This window comes from Dunckerocampus dactyliophorus, chromosome 19 (assembly GCF_027744805.1).
Source record: "Dunckerocampus dactyliophorus isolate RoL2022-P2 chromosome 19, RoL_Ddac_1.1, whole genome shotgun sequence".
Taxonomy (NCBI): domain Eukaryota; kingdom Metazoa; phylum Chordata; class Actinopteri; order Syngnathiformes; family Syngnathidae; genus Dunckerocampus; species Dunckerocampus dactyliophorus.
Genome location: NC_072837.1, coordinates 11,901,340 through 11,923,465, shown reverse-complemented (window position 1 = coordinate 11,923,465; position 22,126 = coordinate 11,901,340). Strand labels below are relative to the sequence as shown.

Sequence of the window (22,126 nt, the reverse complement as noted above, 5' to 3'; positions counted from 1 at the left end):
GCATTTTAAACGGCTCACAACTTTTCATGGTTCCCTTCGTCACTTGAAAGAACCGTTCAAAAGACTCGACTCGCAAGCGAACATCACGGCTCTCGTAAGTTCTTCCTGTGGTGAATCACTGTCGGGGTTTTATAGTACTGTACGTACGCCGTTTTTAAATTTTTGTACATTACTATTTATCTGAGGGCCGACTCTTTACTTTTAAATTCCTGTATTTTTCAAAGGAAATTGACTGGAAATGGAAAATTACTTCGGTATATTTCCAATTGACATCGACTACAGTCGTTACTTTTCGTTTTGTTTCGGCAGCCAATGGCTGTAAGGAGTACTAGATGCCGCATACAAATGAATCCAAAGAAGAAGATGCCTGATTGGTTCTTTGTGTGATACTCCAAAATAAACCGAAAGTGACGGCCAGGCTTGCAGCGTTTTGCTTCCACAAAGGCAGCGAATGCCTTTTTTAATATAGTAAAGTAAAATGAACAGTCGGCCCTAACAGAAATAGACAAGTGCAACCATAAAAAGCAAATATTAATCCTAGGCATTTGCGGATATTCCGTGTACAGAGTTTGATCCACAGGCGGCGGTAATGTCCACTTGAATGTTTTTTCCTACGCTCAAAATAGGTCAGAAGTAGAGACAGACAGCGTTTCTGATCTGAAATCTCCCACGGCGAATGTTGACGTGTCTTAAAGAGTTTGCTAGTGAACCGTAGAGAACATCTGATTGTCAGTGTGTTTATCGTATCTCGTAATAATGGCGGCTGACTGGGAGGAAATTCGACGACTTGCAGCTGATTTCCAGAGGGCACAGTTTGCAGATACTGTACAAAGGTAAATACATGCAACACAACATGCTGTTTAGATTATTTTTATTCGGTTACTATTAGGATGGTGAAATGGGTGATGTGTCCAAATGTGTTGCTGTCTTTGACTGGACTTTTAAGTGTAAGGTAATATATAATCGTTAGTGGTCACCACAGGATTGTAGTCTATTTGTGGTGGTGGGTTGCAGGAGGTGTCTACGTGACGTCATTGGCTAATTTGCATAACGAGCCACATGTGCATGTCAATTTTTAAAAAGGCCAAACAACGTAAATACCAAGGTGTCTTTGAGCAAAGCATAATAAAAACAACACATGTTCAGAGTAATTCCTTTCTGCATGCGGATGTGTGTGGCATGTGTGTTTGTAGCATGGAGAAAAAGAACTTCCCCACTAATGACGTGTCGTCTTCTTCACAGGTTGTCAGAGAGGGATTGTGTGGAAATTATTGCCAGACTGATTCAAGACAAGAAACTTGATGTGGTGCACACCCTTGATGGAAAGGAGTATGTCACCCCGGCACAGATCACCCGAGAAATCCGGGATGAACTTTATGTTCATGGAGGTCAGTCTGAAAGACAAATTGATTGTGTGATGATAACTGCTGCAAAATACAAGTCAAGGTTGTCTCAGGACAATAACAAAAAGAACAATATGACACTACACTCAAGAAATAAATAAATGCAACATTTGCTTGCAAAAAAATTGTGATTTGCCATTTTTCCAGAATTATACAGCCCTCTATTATCATTGTATTATGTTTTTCAGGGCGAATCAACATTGTGGAACTCCAGCAGGTATGCACTGTATTGCATTGTATTGTATTTTAAACATGACACATGCAGACCGGCCGACATGTACACATTTTTCATAGTGTGCGCACATTTTGACAGTCAATCAGTCTGTGAAACCTGGATTACGCTGCTGCGTCTTGGCACCAATGTAAGCAAACACCGGCTCGCTCCTCCCCCTGCAAACCTCCAATAGCGTGTCGTGCACCTTCGCATGTACAGCCCACCTCCTCGAACGCCTTCTTTTTTTTATTTCGGATGAACATTTGCAATAAAAATGACTGTCTCAACGCATCAATTAGTTGCAGCTGCAATTAATACTCCCCTTCTCTCGTTAATTATGTTCTCTTGCTATGAAGGAAGCTAACAAGCTAAGTAGTTGTTGTGGTAGACGTCACATCACGCGCTCAACATTGACAAAGAGCTGTAAAAGCAGGGGTGTCCAAGTGGCTTGCTTGTTTTTGGTCTGCGACACATTGTAGAAATAAAATTGTACCAAAAAATTTCAGCAAAAATGAGAAAAAGGCATAATGTAGTGAATAAAAGACGGAATGTTCATATGAATAACTAATAACTCTGGTTTTGATTCAAAAGGTCCCATAGGAAGTTATGGTAATCCAAATACATTTTATGGAGAATAATTATAGTTTTACATGCAAAAAACAATATGAAATAATTATGAATGAGGAATAAAATGGATAAATTAACAGTGAACATCACTATTACCTTTTTACTAAAGACTATTGTTGGCGAAGATGGGGAGGTAGGAGGAGAGAGGACGCCATCATTGTTGTTTGCGATTAATCCTTTCTTGAATTCAATAGCGTTTATAGTGTCAATAGTATTTTCAGTAGTGCTTATTTATGAAATTGCTGGCACTCGCCACTTTCTGTGGCCCCATGGCAGGTTATTTAGCAGTCGTATTAAATAAAAAAATGCACGGACAGTGAGTCAGCAACGCCTAGGGTGCTTTGATTGGGTGGTCGATTCCGCTGAACGATACAGTGCAGGGCAATAGAAGAGTACACCGAAACAGTGCATGAAAACCAGGGCAAAATTTTGGTTGAAAAGTGAATCATTTGAAAACTGGGGTGTTTTTAACCTTTTAAGAATCGGCTTCAAGGTAGGCATGTCTGCATCATATATCATGACTCCAAGTTGGAATTCTGAAATGAGTTATTGTAAGATACCCTATAACTGTTCTGATCTTTTTCTACAGATTGTCAATGTGGATTGGGTCCACGTTGAAACTAGAGCAAATGATATTGCAAAAACAGATAAAAGTATTCAGCTTGTGCTGGGGCAACTGATCGACGAGTGAGTGTGACCTTGTCTTTTTCTATTATGTTTCGATATTGAAGTGCTTCTATCAACACATCAACTTTTTCCAGCGAGGGCCACATAGTGAAAAATGAAAGGATGCAAGGGTATTTTGATATTTTGTAAATAACACATGTAGATATGCTAAGAAGTTATATACAGGCTGCCTCAAATGTATACACACTTTCAATAATTGTAAACTAGGTGTTTATTATAATTTGCTCCATTTTCCAAGTGTTATAGAAGTTACAAACATAATTTTATTGTTTTGTCACCGACTGTTCTCAAACTGACGTCCGTTGTGGTCCAGACACTGCTGACAAGGTCTGGTGAACGCCGAGGGTATTCGACAAAAAACCCCTCCGTCCAATCCATCTGTTTGGCAAGATCTCATCAAGGAAGGATTTAATATCGCGATAGTAGTGTGGGTGTGCTCCACTTGGCTGAAAATAAAACTCGTCTTCAAAGCCTTTTGTAATGCGTGGCATGACAGACTGTTACAGGAAGTGTATTTATTTTTTTGGGACACCCTGTATATTTCAAGAAAAAACTGCATCTCGGCTTTGTGTTAAAGGTGAAAAACCTATTATTGGTAACACTTTATAATAAGGTACACAAAATGACAGTACTGTACTGTAGTTAATGAGGAACAAACCTACCTAAACCTAAACCTAACCAGCACTTATTAGTTATTCATTAGTTCTTCATTAGTTCCTCATAATTACCCTAAATTTATGTCCCTTAGTTCCTCAGTAACTACTCTACTCATTAGTTTCTCATTAGTGTACTTCATTAGTTCCTCAGTAACTAGTCTAAATGTATGTGCCTTCTTCATTAGTTCCTCAGTAAGTACAGTACTGTATTTTTGTGTACCCTATTGTAAAGTGTGACCCTATTATTAGTATCAACTTAGTCCTTTGCGCTTTTTCCATTTTTGCTGTCGTGTTTTTAATTTTCCAGATTTTTCCACTTTCTTAATCTTTGTAAATTTTCATCTCGTAAATTTATGACTTATAGTATAATATTTACATTTTATTCCAATAATATTAGAATTTTTTCCCAAACTTCATTTTTTGTTTTGTTTGTCATATTATCTCAATATTAAGACTTACATTTTTTACAAGTATTTAAACTCTATATAACTAAAATGTAATTTTTCCTCATAATATTACGAGTTTATTTGCATAAAATTGGGACTTTTTTTCTTGTTAGTAAATATTTTTCTGTTAATATTTTGACTTTATGCTTGTAAAATTACATTTTACATTTTTGCTGTGTTTTTTTTTATTATTCCCAACCACAGTATTTAAATATTTCTTGTAAATTTTCTTCTCATAAGTAGGCCCTTATTCTCATAATATTTTGATTTTATTCTGGTAACTTTTTATGCAACCTAATTTTCAAAAAATTACAATTGAAATCGTTATTTTGTTTGTTTTTTATATTACGACTTCAAAAATAAGATTTTTTTCTTTAAAATTTCAACTTTATGCTACTAAAATGACATTTTCTCATAATATTACGATGTTAATCTTGTAAAATGATGACTTTTTCTCATTACATTACATTTTTGATCTGATTGATTTTTTTCTCTTTTTTTGTTGTTTTCTTGAGTGTTCTTGTTCAATTCTATTCTTAGAATGTGCTGCAGGCTAATAAAAAAACGTCTTGGGGCCGCAAATTTGGACACCACCTGGTGTTGCGTTTAGGATTCCACAAGGTTTTATGCCATTGCTGTAGTACTGATTCCTACCACCAGATGGCTTTAGTGTACTTCAAATGGGAATGCTGTCATGTGAAGAATTTGCTATTATACATACTTTGTGTGTGTGTGGAAAAAAATACTGTACAATAGTGACAGTAAATAACAGTAAATATTAATAATATAAAAAAATAATATAATAGTAATAGTTATTCCCCTTACCTTTTGTTATATTGGGGGGTGGGCCCACTTGTGTAAAATAGCAGTGTTTGTTCGTGTTGCTTGTTAAGTTTGTTTTTTCGTCCCCAGCAACTACCTGAACCATTTAGCAGAGGAAGTAAATGACAGGCTGCAGGAAGCTGGGCTGATCAGCATTGCAGAGCTTTGTAAAAGCTATGATCTTCCTGGGGATTTCCTAACTGAGGTGAGTAAAGGTTATGCAAAGAATTGTCAGAAAACTATGGAACTGCCTGACAACAGTGGCTCGTCCGTTACCACAAATAATCCAGTAGAAAGCAGACAGTGAACATGTACATTATTATTATTATTGTTATGGCTTCCCACAAAGCAATATGACAACATTGGATGTTATTGACAGGTTTCAGGTACCATGTCAAGATAATAAATCCAAGATGTGTAGGGCAGGGAAGGGCAAAAGTGGTCCAAGATGGCCCAGAAATTGTGAAAAACCGCAGCTAATTGGGACGCGCGTATAGATGTCTATGTTTGACACTGTAATAAAGCCGCGACCGTACATAACATCAGTTTGCGTGGAGAAGTACTGTCTGTTTGCAATGTACTTGTATTAGCTTGGCATTTCACCCTTACTCACACAACTCAAACCAACAGGAAGCCATTAAACCAAACACTCCCTCACTCACAGTGCAACCAAAAATAAAAAAAAACAAGTAACATGTGGAACACACAATGTAACTGCACCGTACGAACTATGAGGGTATCGAAATAAATTCTTACACGCTAATACACATTACAAATTACAGATTTCTAACCCGCAAGGCATGCTGGGTAGTTTACAGTAATCCCTCAGTCCTTTACGCTTTGAATGTCGCAGCGTCACTCCAGCACGGCTTTCAAAAATATATTAATTAATAAAGCATGCTATTTCTTAGTTGAATACGGCCTATTATTAGTGAAACAGACTGCCTATTTAAATAAATTGTACATATTTTTTGCCTAAATGAAGCATATTCAAGCATAAAAATGGCTAAATGAAGTAATTACAGAATACAGTGCAGTGCAGATACAGTGCTATGCATGTTTGTCACACATGTTTAAGATCATCAAAACAATGTAAGTATTCGTCAATGACAACACAACTGAACACAAAGTGCAGTTTTTAAGGGAGGAAAAAAAATTCAAACCTACATGGCCCTGTGTTTGAAACAAAAATGATGAAAAAGTGAGCTGTATCAGTCTGGAAAAGGTTATAAAGCCATTTCTAAAGCTTTGGGACTCCAACGAACCACAATGAGAGCCATTACCCACAAATGGCAAAAACATGGAACAAAATTACCACAAGGGCGCAGCAACCACTCATCCAAGAGGTCACAAAAGACCCCACAACAACATGCAAAGAACTGCAGGCCTCACTTAATTCAGTTAAGGTCAGTGTTCATGACTCCACCATAATAAAGACACTGGGCAAAAACAGCCTGCATGGCAGAGTTCCAAGAAGAAAACCACTGCTGAACAAGAAGAACATTAAGGCTCGTCTCAATTTTGCCAGAAAACATCTTGATGATCCCCGAGATTTTTGGGAAAATACTCAGTGGTCTGACGAGACAAAAGTTGAACTTGTGTGTCCCATTACATCTGGCGTAAAAGTAAAGAGGCATTTCAGAAAAAGAACATCATACCAACAGTAAAATTTTGTGGTGGTAGTGTGATGGTCTTGGGCTGTTTTGCTGCTTCAGGACTTGCTGCGATAAATGGAACCATGAATTCTGCTGTCTACCAAAAAATCCAGAAGAAGAATGTCCAGCCAACCAACTTGGGTTCTGCAGCAGGACAATGATCCAAAACACACCAGCAAGCCGACCTCTGAATGGCTGAAGAAGAAGAAAATGAAGACTTTGGAGTGACCTAGTCAAAGTCATGACCTGAATCCTATTGAGATGCTGTGGCATGACCTTAAAAAGGCGCTTCATGCTGGAAAACCCTCCAATGTGGCCGAATTACAACAATTCTGCAAAGATGAGTGGGCCAAAGTTCCTCCACAGCGCTGTAAGAGACTAATTGCAAGTTATCACAAATGCTTGATTGCAGTTGTTGGTGCCAAGGGTGGCCCAACCAGTTATTAGGTTTAGGGGGCATAAAGTATGACTTATCATTTTATAAAGCATTTATAAAATTTGCATTTATTTGTAAAGCATATAAATTACCATTCTGTTCAACTTGCATGTTGCAAAATTTTGCATAAATAAAAAAGGCACTGTATTTAGACTCAGTAGTAATATTAAACGAGGATAACAATACAAAAACAATAATAAAAATGATATAATACGTAATGATAAATGTTATTTACCTTTGTAGAGGTGTGGTGGAGAAGGAGGAGGAGTTATTTAAAAAAAAAAAGGACAAATGGTCGTCGTCGTTAGACTCTTCTAAAAGAGGTAGTGTTCAGTGGGTGCTGTATAATTAAGCAGGCCTATTAACTCTTCATAAACTTTAATCACACGCTCTGTCCGGGTTGTATCATCCAGCTAAAACTTAGCTTTCCTAGCTTTACCGGAAGCTTTCTCTGCTCAGTGTCTGTGGGTCTCATTAGCTCTAAGGCTGCCTCTTGGTCCCATTAGCAGTGTCACCGTGCCCCCTACTGGTCAAGCATGTACAGTAGCAGTATAAATACTGATTCCTAAGCACTACAAGGCAAAATAAAATAAAATATAAACCAGTCGGCTTGTGTTCGTATCGGCGAGTGTTTGCTCGTCGGGTGTTCGTAAGTTGGGGACCTAGTGTACTGGTTTAGGTACTGTTTAAACACTGGCACTGTTTCAGAAGTATCGATTGGGCACACATACTGTAATAGGTAAACTAGACCCAACCCCAGTCAATAGGAACAGCAGAATCAACTGTGTGACACAGGAAGTGACCTTTTTAACACGGGAAGGAACAGTTAACATGGACACAACTCATATATACACATTCGACCTAAATTGATCTAAATGTTTATGTATAAAAAAATGTAAAAAACAGAAAAAAAGTCTTGACTCTGCTTATTCGTCATGGTAGGAGCTGTCAAAGCGTCTTGGGAGAATAATCCAAGGAGAAATGGATCAGTACAACCGAGGAGTCATATTTACTCCTGCCTTCGTTGCTCGCCACACAGCCAAAATAAGAGGGCTATTCAGTGCCATCACACGGTAAAATACTGGCGTTTAAGCCATTACCAATTCATAAACTGGATGTGATGCATGATCGTACACACCAGTGTGTTTTGTTTCTATATTTGAAAGTTATTCTTGATCATCCAGGCCAACACCTGTGACTGGCATGATTGGTGCATTTGGACTGCAGGAGCATATACTACATTGTAAGGGCACACTCTTTCTATTGTTTTGTGTTGCTGCTGTTGATGCATGTTATCGTGTTGTAACTGTTTTCATGTGGCCAGCTGTTCTCGTGGAGCTGGTGAACACCGGACGACTAAAAGGATCAATTGTTGGAGGGAGACGGGACAAAGCTGTTTACATCCCCGATATCTACTCCAAAACACAAAACACTTGGGTGGATTCTTTCCTCCAGCAGAATGGATATTTAGGTACATTTTTATGTGTATTACCCGTCTCAAAATATTTAATTACTTCTCAAAGAATCCATACTGCGTTATTAATTGTTATTAGGGCTTTAAAAGTACACCATAATCACAGTTTGGTAACGTACCTCAGTTTTAAGGTCAAGGATCAATACAGTAATCCCACGGTTAACGTGGTTAACCCGACTGTGATAAGTGAATTTCCATGAAGTAGGATTCCTTATTTATAAATGGAACATTTTCATAGTTGGAGCATAGAAAACCTGTTTACGAATAGTTTTTTTTTAAACATTATTAGAGCCCTCTAGACATGAAATAACACCCCTATAGTCACTTATACACTCCTATTACCCAATATATGAGACATTATAAGATAAAATAAGTTATATAACACATAAATATATCATGTGTTTGTGTTTTGCTGTGAATGTGTTCCGGTGGTGCGGTCAGGAGACTTGAGTTTTAGCTTGTCGTGGGTTATGGCCGCAACAGTAGCCCATCCATCCGTCCATCCATTTTCTTCCGCTTATCCGAGTCCGAGTCCGGGTCGCAGGGGCAGCTTGTCTCAGTAGGGAAGCCCAAACTTCCCGGTCCATGGCCACCTCTTCCAGTTCCACCGGGAGGAGACCAAGGCGTTCCCAGGCCAGCTGTGAGACATAATCCCTCCAGAATGTCCTAGGTCTGCCCCGGGGCCGTCTCCCGGGTGGGCATGCCCGGAACACCTCACCAGGGAGGAGTCCGAGCCACCTCAGCTTTCTCCTCTTGATGTGAAGGAGCAGCGGCTCTACTCTGAGCCCCTCCTGGATGACCAAGCTCCTCACCCTATCTCTCATTTCAGCCGCTTGTATCCGCAATCCCGTTCTTTCGGTCATGACCATAGGTGAGGTTGGGAACATAGATTGACTAGTAAATTGAGAGCTTTGCCTTCTGGCTCAGCTCTCTCTTCACCATGACAGTCCAGGACAGCGACCGCATTACTGCAGACGCTGAGCCGATCTGCCTGTCGACCTCACGCTCCAACCTTCCCTGAGTCGTGAATAAGACCCCGAGATTTTTGAATTCCTCCACCTGGGGCAAAGTAACCCATGTTAGGGATTATTGTGCCATTTGTGAGATCATTCAAACCTACAATAAAAGTTGTTCTGGCAAGCAAGTCTGGTGCTTGTGTGGCTTGCCTAACATTACAGTAACATTACTGACACCTAGTGACCAGTGTAGAATACTACATATTATCACGACTTCTTTTAATGTGTCTCCTGAGCACCTATTTGTATTTTACCTCATTTAGCCATTTTTATGCTTGAAAATGCTTCATTTAGACAAGAAATACTTAACATTTGCTTATTTTTTTGACTAATAATAGGCCATATTCGACCACGAAACAGCATGATCTGTTAATATATTTTGGAAAAACTGTGATAAGAGTGAAGCCAAAAAATGCGAAGCGCAAATTGGTGAAGGATTACTGTACATGATGTTGTGTAACTGCACATGTTGTAAGTTCAATGCAATAGATCTCCACTTTTTGCAGCGGAAACCTGGAATTTGTACACACATAGAAATGTCCATTTTTGACACATGGCTTGCACCTCCCCCTTCCAAACTCTCCTGCTAGCTTGACGTTGACGTTCTCCTCCCATTCCGGATCAACATGTGCAATAAAAGGCGAGAGGCGGGGTACAACCTGGACTGGTTGCCAGCCAATCGCAGGGCACATATAGACAAACAACCATTCACACTCACATTCATACCTATGGACAATTTAGAGCCGCCAGTTAACCTAACATGCATGTTTTTGGAATGTGGGAGGAAACCGGAGCATATTTAAACAAATTTTTTTTATCTTTTGCCTAAATTAAGCACTTTCAAGCATAAATATAGGAGGTATTCGAAGACATTGCGATGATATGTAGTATTCTACACTGGTCACTAGGTGTCAGTAATGTTACATTAATGAGACAATATCCATTATAATCTGAAGAAGGAACAACAAGGAACTTTCCCAATGCTAACATGTGAGTCTTGCGTGTGTCTTATTTTCTCTTATGTCTACTATATTGGGTCATAGGAGTGTAAAGGTGACTATAGGGGTGTTATTTCAGGCCTGGAGGTCTTTAATAATGTTAAAAGCCGTATTTAGAAGGTCGTAAACAGGTTTACTATGCTCTAATTACGAAAATATGTAATTTATAAATAAGGAATACTACCTTGTGGAAAGTCGTTTATCATGGCAGAGTCTAGAACCTATTAACCGCGCTAAACGAGGGATTACAGTATATTATTTTGTAACTCAGGGCATGCAAAGAGTCAATAGACATGCTTATTATTCAAGTTGACTGTCTTTATTCTTTGGTGAGTGTTTCCCACGGGAGTCGGTGTTCATCAGCCCTGTAGTGCCAACAGGATTTGAAATTTGAGGACATTTCCATCTCCCAACAATAAATGTATTGTAGACAGTTTGATGGGAATGAATCTCACAAGAAAGTTGACGTCTGAACGAAATGAGCTTTTTTGTTTTAACTTCTGATTGACAGAATTTGATGCGTTGGTCAGGCTGGGCATCCCAGACCCCAACAGTTACATTAAGAAGCGCTTCAAGTCCAAAAAGCTGCTTTTCCTACGAGCCGCCTGTGTGTGCCAGGGACTAGTTGACCAGGTGGAAGCCTCTATAGAAGAAGCCGTCAACTCTGGCACGTGGACTGACATACAGGTACAGTTTGGAAATCCATTGTTGCAGAATATCCGGCCACTTTCAAATGCCCCCTCTTGATTGCTTCAGCCCATTTTGCCAAGCTGCCTGTCAACGGAGGACACTGGGATGTTGATCAACCAGGCCATGAGGAACATGAATGTGCAATCCACTGCCAGACTACTGGGAGACACAATGGTGGTCACTGAAAAATTCATCAGCGGATGCCTCTCGCTATTTGATGATGCCATACATCAGAAAGCTCAGAAGGTAAGTCAGTTGTTTGGTGCTGACCTTGGTTCTTCTGGGTCCTGGTTCTGTAGCTTGAATGACAACAGGATCAGCTAGGAAAGAGTTGCACATTTGCAACAGCTAGGAAAGAGTTGCAACCTTGCCGCCTGTGTGATGTGCTTCTTAGGAAGTGAAGAGCAATCCAGTGTTGCTGATCACTGAAGAGGATCTGAAGCAAGCGTCTGTGGTTGCAGAAAATGCGGGGCTGTCAAAAAAAGAAAAGAAGGAAGCGGACCGCAGAAAAAAGCCCACAGGTTTGAAGCTCGCCAAACACAAGTTCACATCTTATTTGAAGCTTAATGGTAGCGGTGTTCAAAGTGTGGCCCGGGTGCCATATAAGGCCCACAGATGTTTTGTTGTTTCTACAAATACAATTAACTCATTCAGTTAACTCATTCATAATCCCCAACGCCCGATCCCAACAATATTATACATCTTTTAAATTTTTGGCGTGAGAGGCAAAAAGAGGTGTTGACGCAACTCTCCACTAATGCATTTCACTTCAGGACACTTTTTAAGCCATTAAAACGCCGACAAGGTGGCAGAAGTGCAAGAGAAGATGAAGGTTACGCATTGTAGGCAAATTTTAACGCATGCACACGCATGTACACACATAGTTCAGTTCCAAATGTGAAAGTTGTAAATAAATCATAGTGTTATATTTGTAAATAAATTGTTATTTTGAGGTAAAACAACCCCTTCTTTATGTTGTTTATGTTGGTATAGTTGTTTAGATATTTGAGCTGTCACAAAAGCAAAAAAGATTTGTGTCAAAGCAAAAGTTATGCCTGAAATGTATCTTTTCACAAAACGCTGGTTTTCTCCCTTTTTATAGTTGGGAACTGATATTTTCCTGAAATTTACCTATGTTCTATTATTGCTGATTACTAAAGAACGGAAAAAGGTCGAAACAAACTTTTTTTTTTTCTGATGAAAGACGGGAGTCTAATCTTTCTTTTGGCAGGTTCCATCTTTATATAGCCATAGAACACAATAATCTGTGTGCCTTGAAAGATCAAATGGCCGGTACTGAAGGTGTTGTCTGTTAAAAAATGACTGGGATTGAATGAGTTAATCTGTCATGCTAAATTAGCAATTAGCTGTATGGGCTTTTGAATGGGGATGGTACTGCTAAACTGTAAAATACAACAATTAGAAAGAAAAGTTTGGCTCATTGCTGAGTGGATGGTTCCGCTGCTAATTTGACGTTGGCATTCTCCAAAACCTTCCCATTCTCTCTTTAATATGCCTCACACACTTATTAAACACATTTACAGTATAAAATGTATAGCTGCTGACCAATAACAAATGGTATAAGTAAATAAATAAATAAGATGATCCATGATTGGATGGAAACTGAGTCACGACACAACTATGGTGCGTTCAAGGACCGCCCAACAAAGTGCGGAATCTCAACCCTTGAGGAAAAAACATTATCAGTGAAGCATAAAGACATAAAAATGTAACAATTTTAACCATTTTTTAAACTGTATGTATAAACTATGACACACCTAGGCGGAATTAGATGTGTTTTCAGAGTTTTTTTTTTTTTTGAAAAATCTGCTAATTTGCAGGGCTTTAAATGCTGAATCGCGAATGTGAGGTTATCCACTATAGTTTATTTTTTATTTTTACTCAACGTGCTGTGCTGCTGCTATTACTAGCCCTTATACTGCATACAGCGTTGCTGCTACTGGAGCCTTAGTTTCCCTGTGATGACATCTTCTATTCTGTTCACCGTTTGTTCCAGAGGGCAGTGGCTCTGTGAAAGCAGGTGGAGGAGGCAATGCCAGAGAGATCCGAACTCGTAAAACGAAGAAGAAAGGGAGGAAAGATGATGACAGCGATGAGGAAACCAGACCTTCCGAGAAAAGTATACACATATATCATTCTTGTCTATGCTGTTATCAGCTGCCAGCAGTTTAGATGACCCTGTTGCGTGATATTACCCACAAGTAAAGAAGGGTGTGACTGAACGCCACAATCACGGTTTTAAGGTCGGTTTAGTTCATTTTTGGTACAGTAAGGCAACATTTACATTTTTAAAATTAAACTGCTAGCAGGTAATTCTCCTATATATATATATATATATATATATATATACATACACTGCTCAAAAAAATTAAAGGAACACTTCAAAAACACATCAGATCTAAACTGGGGGGAAAAATGATCTTGAATATCTTTCCTGATAATAAGTGGGTGATGTATTAGTAACAAAATGATGCCACATAATTTGATAGAAATGAAAATGATCACCCTATAGAGGGGGGAAATCAAAGACACCCCAAAAATGAAAGTGAAAAAATGATGCAGCAGACTGGTCCATTTAGCTAAAATGTCATTGTAGCAACTCAAAATGATTCTCAATAGTTTGTGTGGCTCCCACATGCTTGTACGCATGCCTGACAACGTCTGGGCATGCTCCTAATGAGACTACGGATGGTGTCCTGGGGATCTCCTCCCAGATCTGGACCAGGGCATCACTGCGGTACCTGGACGCATGGAGGAGATTCCAGGAGACAGGTAGTTACTTCAGGAGAGCTGGACAGGGCCGTAGAAGGTCCTTCAACCCTCAGCAGGATCGGTATCTGCTCTTTTCTGCAAGGAGGAACAGGATGAGCACTGCCAGAGCCCTACAAAATGGCCTCCAGCAGGCCACTGGTGTGAATGTTTCTGACCAAACAATCAGAAACAGGCTCCATGAGGGCGGCCTGAGGGCCCGACGTCCTGTAGTGGGACCTGTGCTCACTGCCCAGCACCGTAGAGCTTGATTGGCATTTGCCATAGACCACCAGAATTGGCAACTACACCACTGGTGCCCTGTGCTCTTCACTGATGAGAGCAAGTTCAACCTGAGCGCATGTGACAGACGTGAAAGGGTCTGGAGATGCTGTGGAGAATGTTATGCTGCCTGCAACATCATTCAGCATGACCGGTTTGGTGGTGGGTCAGTGATGGTCTGGGGAGGCATATCCCTGGAAGGACGCACAGACCTCTACAGGTTAGATAATGGCACCCTGACTGCTATTAGGTATCTGGATGAAATCCTTGGACCCATTGTCAGAACCTACGCTGGTGCAGTGGGACCTGGGTTCCTCCTGGTCCACAACAATGCCCGACCTCATGTGGCTAGTGTATGCAGGTAGTTCCTGGAGGATTAAGGAATTGATACCATTGACTGGCCCCCACGTTCACCTGACCTAAACCCAATAGAACACCTCTGGGACATTATGTTCAGGTCCATCCGGCGCCTCCAGGTTGCTCCTCAGACTGTCCAGGAGCTAATGGATGCCCTGGTCCAGATCTGGGAGGAGATCCCCCAGGACACCATCCGTAGTCTCATTAGGAGCATGCCCCGACGTTGTCAGGCATGCGAAAAACAAAATGAAGACTTTGGAGTGGCCTAGTCAAAGTCCTGACCTGAACCCTATTGAGATGCTGTGGCATGACCTTAAAAAGGCGCTTCATGCTGGAAAACCCTCCAATGTGACTGAATTACAACAATTCTGCAAAGATGAGTGGGCCAAAATTCTAAGAGACTCATTGCAAGTTATCGTAAACACTTAATTGCAGTTGTTGCTGCTAAGGGTGGCCTAAACAGTTATTAGGTTTAGGGGGGCAATCACTTTTTCACACAGGGGCATGGTTTGGATTTTTTTTCTCCCTTAATAAGTTTTATTTAAAAACTACATTTTGTGTGCAGTTGTATTGTCATTGACTAATATATTAATTTGTTTGATGAACTGAAGCATTTAAGTGTGACAAACATGCAAAAAAAAAAAAAAGAAATCAGGAAGGGGGCAAACAGTTTTTCGTACCACTGTACATGGGTTGGTTCACAGAAGGTCAAAGTGGTACATGTACCGTTCCACCCCTGATAAATAATGTATATTAGCTATCAAGACTTAAGAAAGATAACGTTAATTGTAATTGTGTGACTACTTAATCGGATCTTTTGTTTTCCCCCCCAGATCTTAGTAAAAAGCAGCAAGCCTCATTTATGACCCAGGAAGAAATCCTGGCTGTATTGGAGGAGCGAGTGACTGACTGTCCACAAGACATCTGCTCCGAGCTGGCAGAGCTTTTAGTGCGGTAAAACAGACGCTTTGACTTTTCTTCTCATTTTCTACAACTTCCAAGCTTGAGAACAATTCAATTTTTCTGCAGGCCTTTGAACAAAACCTATCAGGAAGTGCTGCAGAGTTTGTTTATGTCCAGCTCCTGCTTAGTCTCAGGGGTCAACAAGAAGTCTGTGAAGGATCTGCAGGAGGAGATAACTAACCTGTACAACAACATCCGGCTGTTTGAGAAGGGCACACTGTTTTTCTCAGGTAAATCTACAACTGACTTCTCATTCCCCTTATTTCAACCACTGAACATACATGATCACCATTTTCAACCCAGTAGATCCCCGCTTTACGTAGGGGGTTGCCCTCCAGGACCACCAGCGAAGGGCGAAAAAATGCAAATAATTTGACACGCCCTTTTTGACACATGGCTGGTTGTCAAGCTAACGCTAGCTCGTGCTTCCATAGCCACACAAGCTTTTGCATCTCAGCACAGAACAAAAGCGTATTCAAGGATTTTCGAACAAAGTGCAAAATCGCAACAATGGATGAAAAAACATTATCGATGTAGCATATAGTGTAGCGCATGTATGCTGTACTTTTTTTTTTTTTTTTACAAAAAAGCCACAAATTTGCAGGGCTGTAAATGCTGAATGTGCGGGGATCCACTGTACAGTAATCCCTCGTTTATCGCAGTTAATTGGTTCCAGTGAAGTGAATTTCTGCAGAGTAGGATTCCTTATTTAGAAATGGATTATTTTGGGTGTTAGAGTATAGAAAACCTGTTTTGTGACCTTCTACATGTATGTACAGGTTTTAACATTCTTAGAGCTCTCTAGACATGAAACAACACCCCTATAGTCACCTTTACACTCCTATTCCCCAATATAGTAGACATGATAACAGAAAATAAGACATAAATAGTACATAACATAGACTCACACGTTGGGCGAGTTCCTTGTTTTTTTTTCTGGACAGTGTACTTCCTGGTGGCTACTGTTTCATCAACGTAACATTACTGACACCTGCGTGGAATACTACAGCTCACATCTTTGAATGCGTCTTCTGATTGCCTTATAATTGTATTTTCGTTCATGCAGCCATGCTTAATTTAGGCTAAGAATATATAACATTTGCTGACATATGCATAGTTTTTGACGAATACGACGTAGTCGACCACGAAACATAGATCATTTATTGATTTATTTGGAAAACCGGTGGTAAAGTGAAGCGGCAAGGGATGACTATACACTGTTCTTCCATTTAAACAACCTAAATAGTCTTATTTATCTTATTTACATGCCAGTGGGGCTGTCTTCACCGCAGAATTTCATAGTCGAATCTGATTCATTAGATTTTGTCTGTAGTCGACTATCCATCCATCCATTTTCTATACCGCTTCTTCCTCATTAGGGTCGCGGGGGCATGCTGGAGCCTATCCCAGCTGACTTCGGGCGACAGGCGGGGTACACCCTGGACTGGTCGCCAGCCAATCACAGGGCACATATAGACAAACAAGCATTCACACTCACATTCATACCTATGGACAATTTAGAGTTGCCAATTAACCTCACCTGTACACCTGGAATGTGGGAGGAAGCCGGAGTACCCGGAGAAAACCCACGCGCACACGGGGAGAACATGCAAACTCCACACAGAAATGCCCAGGGGAGAATCGAACCCAGGTCTTCCTGATCTCCAAGCTGTTACTGTGTTGACCAACGTGCTAACCACTAGACCACCGTGCGGCCCTGTAGTCGACTAATAGTTGCATATTGTTTTTTTTAAGAGCACAGCTAATGCCGAACCCGACCAATAAACAGATCTCATTTGAAACCTTTTCCACCTCAAACAAAAAGGCTAAAACACTTAAATAAACAACTTAGTGTTGTATATGTGCAACAGTACCTTCATTCATTTTGTGACGCAGAAAGCAGTTCACGTCCAGTAGATGCACAGTCCTCCGCCTCTGGTCTTGCCGGTTTCAGACACTGTTCTATCAGCCCAAAGTGTGTGGCGGTCAGCTAGCTCATTGTTCAGGACTCCGCTGTTTAGTCATGTCTCAGTGAAAATGATAACGTTGCAGTCCAAAAGTCTCTTACAGCAGGCGATGTGGAGTCGTAACTTGTCCGTTTTATTCACTAAAGACCACACGTTGGTGAGGAAAATGCTCGGTAAGGAGAGTCTGTGCAGTGTTCGTCATATTCGTCCACTCCTTTCTCAACTTTTTACATTCTCGACGGCGCTTGCGAGCACTTCCACCCAAATGGGTGGTGTGTGTAGACTCCGGTACTCTTCTGGAGATCTCGGACAAGTCAAAGATTGGTGATGAAAACTTTGGCGCTGCAAAATCCAATATCCAAACTTCTGTGTGTATGCGCCGCCATCTTGCGTAAGTATGGGTCTTCTGTTAAACACACGTCATTTCAATTCTTTATCAACACAAATGAGGCTGAATTCGTATCAAAATACGCTATTTGTAACAAAAACAAAGACATGCTATGTAAAAATGTGTGCTCGGCAGCAGCCGTGGTCACCCCCATGTTGTCAGAATGGTACGATCTTGATCACATGGCATTTTCAAATGATTAGAAGATTGATATGGCCGCACGGTCGCCAAATGGTTAGCATGTTGGCCACACAGTTAGGAGATTAGAAAGACCAAGGTTTGAATCTCCCCTTTGGCATCGCTGTGTGGAGTTTGCATGTTCTCCCATGGCGTGCGTGGGGACCACGGTCCCCAGGTACTCCGGTTTCCTCCCACCTAATTTGAAGTCTCTGTATTGTTTTCTATTGTGGTATTTTGTGAAATGTAACTGTGGAGGAGCGATTGCTGCACTGGTGTTTTTGCCCACCTTGCTCCTCCCGAAGCTGTAAACCTCAGAGAAGTTGCAGTTCTCTACCAAAACGCTAGGGGGCAGTGTTTTCCTGAGCGTGAGCAACCACAACTGTCATTGACTAGCTATTTAGCTTTCACTGCAGTAGTAATAGTAGTGAACAATGGCGACTGAAGCCGCATCCAGGTGGTTGATATAGACACCAGTGCGTAATAAAGCGCCACATTTCACTTGTCGGTAACAGCGTTTAGATTGCCCATTACTGGAAAACAGTTACGGCGGTAGTAATGCTCAGTCCTCCTTGACACATTCACTGCATATGTCGCACTTGCAGCTGCTTTTTTTTATTGTGCAAACACACCCTCTGGCCACTGTCAGGTGTTACAGTTACAAATGTGTACACTGTTAAGGGTTGTGTGTGTATTTGGTGCTCCATCCGTGCAGAGGAATCCCAGGTCCCCATTGCCAAGCATGTCTTGAAGACCGTCTGTACAGATGTCACCAATATTCTGGTCAACTTCCTTGCCGCTGACCTGATGATGTCCGTCGATAACCCCGGCACCATAACCACTGAGGTCAGAGCTTCATCTGCTTCGTCTGTACTGTGCAAACGTGCTTGTGTTCATTCGTGCCCTTGTGTATTTTCCTGCCATGACGTGTGTTCTGGTGCATTCCTGAAGCAAATCAATTGGATTCATAAAAAGGAATGTCATGAAATTCACTGTGATCATTTTAGTGTGCAGCAAAGTTTTCCATCTGTCACCTCTGAACTGAGATGTAAATGGGATCACCATATTGGAGATGTGCAAGTCAGGAAAGAGGCGTTCTCTGTTAACTTGTTCACTTACTCACCTCTGCTATCGCCAGCTAAATTAAAAGACCAATCCAGTGTTGGAGATGAAATTCTCCACAGCCTAGATAACATGTCATTAACTGTGTGACAGTTTCTCTAACTGCATGTGTATAATGGATATTTGTAAGCATGTCACGATAATAACTTTTGCTGGTTGATAATTGTGCTACAAATTATTGTCTAATCAATTTTATGTAACATTTTTTGGACCATTTTTTCATTAATTGTCATGAGAGGTGTACGTCACATTTGAACCACTAGATGGTACTGAAGTATAGTGTACGGTGTACCTGTGTGAGACATTAGCTTGACACAGAAGTTGCCTGTAGACTGTTTTTGCAGTTTAGCCAGACACTTTGTGAGAGCGCACCATTTTGCACTGTTTTGGTTGTATTTGCCGACCAAACGCCTTAGTAAGCGTTGACTGTCGGGACGAAGGCTCCGCTGCCCGAGGCACCTACATCATTTTTTGGTTGTTTTTTTTTTGTCCCAGTTGAGAAAACTGTCCGTGTTGGTCGTTGGTGTTCATGCGCTCACCGAAAACCGAAATGTTCCAACATTGTGGCAGTCGGCTGTGGCAATCGCCTCAAAAACCATCGCTCCTGCGCCTTCTTCATGTTAATATATGCTGCCTCACGAAGCTAACAGCTAAACACTCTGTATCCACTCACTAGTAGCCCCGCCTCCACAAAGAGGCTGAAAAAGCTGAAAAAGAGGCTTTTTTTTAATGTTACATTTATTGATTATTGTGACAGGCCTGGATATTTGTATATGTCCTCTCTTCCTCAGACATGTCAACTATATAGATCCTCCCAAAAACATCTGGAAACAGAAATGAAAGCTCCTCTGTTCCTCTCATGTGCTGTAGATTGCATTTTTGTAAAGTCTCCTGGAAGTGCGCATTATCTCTCAAATTTTCAAAAAAAAAAAATATATGCCTAATTTTGAATATCTAAAGATTTTGTTTATCTCGCCGCACATTCACTGGGAGAATGTCGGAAATGTCTACTTGACCTAAATTCTGGGGTTTGCATTTACATAGAATCCGGTCCTGAACAACAGACAGGAACAGATGATAAGTTATGCATATGTTGAGCATGCAATCTCTCATGTTTGGCTTTTAGGTAAGAGTCAAGATCTTGGGCAAACTGCCGGATGAGCTCAAAGTACCTCTGATGAAGCTGCACACCTGTCTGAATGGCAAAGTAAGTCACTTACCTGTACTCACAAAGTAACAAAACAACAATGGGGAAAAACAGCAAAAAGGTGTAATAGTTATAATTAATATGTTACTAATAATAATAATAAGCTTTGTCACCAAAACACAAAGGTAACACAAAGTTTTGTATTTTTGTCTTTTTCTTTTTACTAAATAAGAACTATACAAACGGCCTCCGAATCCTTTGACTTTGCCCTCGGTGGAAAAGGTTTGAAACACCCCTGCCTTCCCATTCATTCATCATTTATATGCATTCAGAATTGATTTCTCCGTGTATAACTAGAATTGTAAAAGTATAAAAAGGTGTTTTGTGTTTCTGGGACGGATTATTTGGATTTCCATTATTTCTTATGGCAAAAATGGATTTGGTTAGAGTACGTTTCGGTTCGAGTCGGCTCTTCTGGAACGGATTGACACTAACCAAGGTTCCACTGTACAGTTGGTCTTTTTCGAGGGACAATTTGTCAGTGCATTTGTTCATGAATTATTTAGCAAATCCCCCAATTCCACAGAGGGAATATCACAACTGTTTATGGTAATAGTAATGGATTAATTTGAACGTGCTGAATAAAGTTACATTAAAGTCAATCACACTCAATTCAACATGTCTGAAAAGGAGTAGGATGAAGCAGAGCTTATTTAGTCACCAGTGATTATTAATATTTTGCTAATTTCCTGTGTTTAACATGTAGTAAATGACCTTTTTTTTTTTCCAAAGAAAGAAAGCGGGTTTCACTTCTCTCCCACTATGATGTAAAAATGCACAAGGGTAAGCAGTTTGTTTGTACTTTACAGTCAATCGAGGAGTTTGTGAAACAGCTGGAGATCTCTGCAGAAGTGTGTGGCTTTTTGCTGAAGAAGGCAGACAAGAAAAAAGAAAGGTAATGAAAAGGCAGATGGCCCACTTTCTGTTTTTGAGCCTCTTGTGATTTTTTGTTTATTTATTTTTTTGACATGCTTATTTTTCTTTTCAGACAAGCCCTACTGTTGCATCGCCAGACTCTAACTGAGCAGTTGAAGGAGACAGAGGACCCTGCTCTGGTCCTCCATCTCACCAGTGTGCTGCTGTTTCAGGACAGCACTCACTGCATCCTACACACTCCGGGACGCTGCGTACCTCAAATCATAGGCACCCTCACAGGCCGGATACCCATGGTGTGTGTCTCTCTGCTCAAATAAAACCGCTATCATTGTGATTGAAGTGTTGAATGGCAGTCCAGTAATCGCCACGATGTTGTCTGGACGTGTTGCAGGAGAAGCATCAGCTGCTGAGCGTCTATCAGAGCCTGGTGGTGAAACAGTTGACCAGCAAGAGTCAAGGAAGGAAGCAGGAAGCGAAGGATGAGGCAGAGGAGCCGGATGAGGAGACCCAAGGCATCTTAACACAGTTCAAGCTCTTGACACCTGAACTCAAGGAGCTCGTGCTATCCCAGAAGAAGACATCCATGAGTGAGGAGTGACCATTTCACATCAAAAATATGTATGTGTGTGTGTGTGTGTAAGTTCTTTCATTAATATGAGCTCCTTCACAAATTATATATATAACCATTACTTGCACAATAGAAACAATGATGACTCGAAATAATCCAATCGCACAAGTTATTTACAGGATAAACCCTTTATGGTTAAAAATAAAGGTATGCTTTTACAGTCCTCTCTGTGGAGTTAAATCTGCCGCCAGATGGCTTGTCTTAACAACACACAAATCAAAAATAAATTGAAAACAACAACTTTGGCGCCATTTTTTTCCACATCC

The 22,126-nt window shown here is 40.7% G+C and overlaps 1 protein-coding gene across 1 annotated transcript; it reads left to right on the top strand.

The window, feature by feature from the left end:
* Positions 1–236: 236 nt before the first annotated feature.
* Positions 237–22,081, top strand: ufl1 (UFM1-specific ligase 1). Its single transcript, XM_054762080.1, has 19 exons — positions 237–833; positions 1,243–1,388; positions 1,592–1,620; positions 2,834–2,931; positions 4,946–5,060; positions 7,889–8,019; positions 8,131–8,189; positions 8,271–8,417; positions 10,946–11,121; positions 11,191–11,370; positions 11,519–11,645; positions 13,142–13,264; positions 15,366–15,486; positions 15,562–15,725; positions 18,743–18,873; positions 20,276–20,356; positions 21,166–21,251; positions 21,345–21,525; positions 21,624–22,081. Exons 1-19 carry the CDS (start codon positions 757–759, stop codon positions 21,828–21,830), a joined length of 2,379 nt encoding a protein of 792 aa, XP_054618055.1. The 5' UTR covers positions 237–756; the 3' UTR covers positions 21,831–22,081.
* Positions 22,082–22,126: the final 45 nt, after the last annotated feature.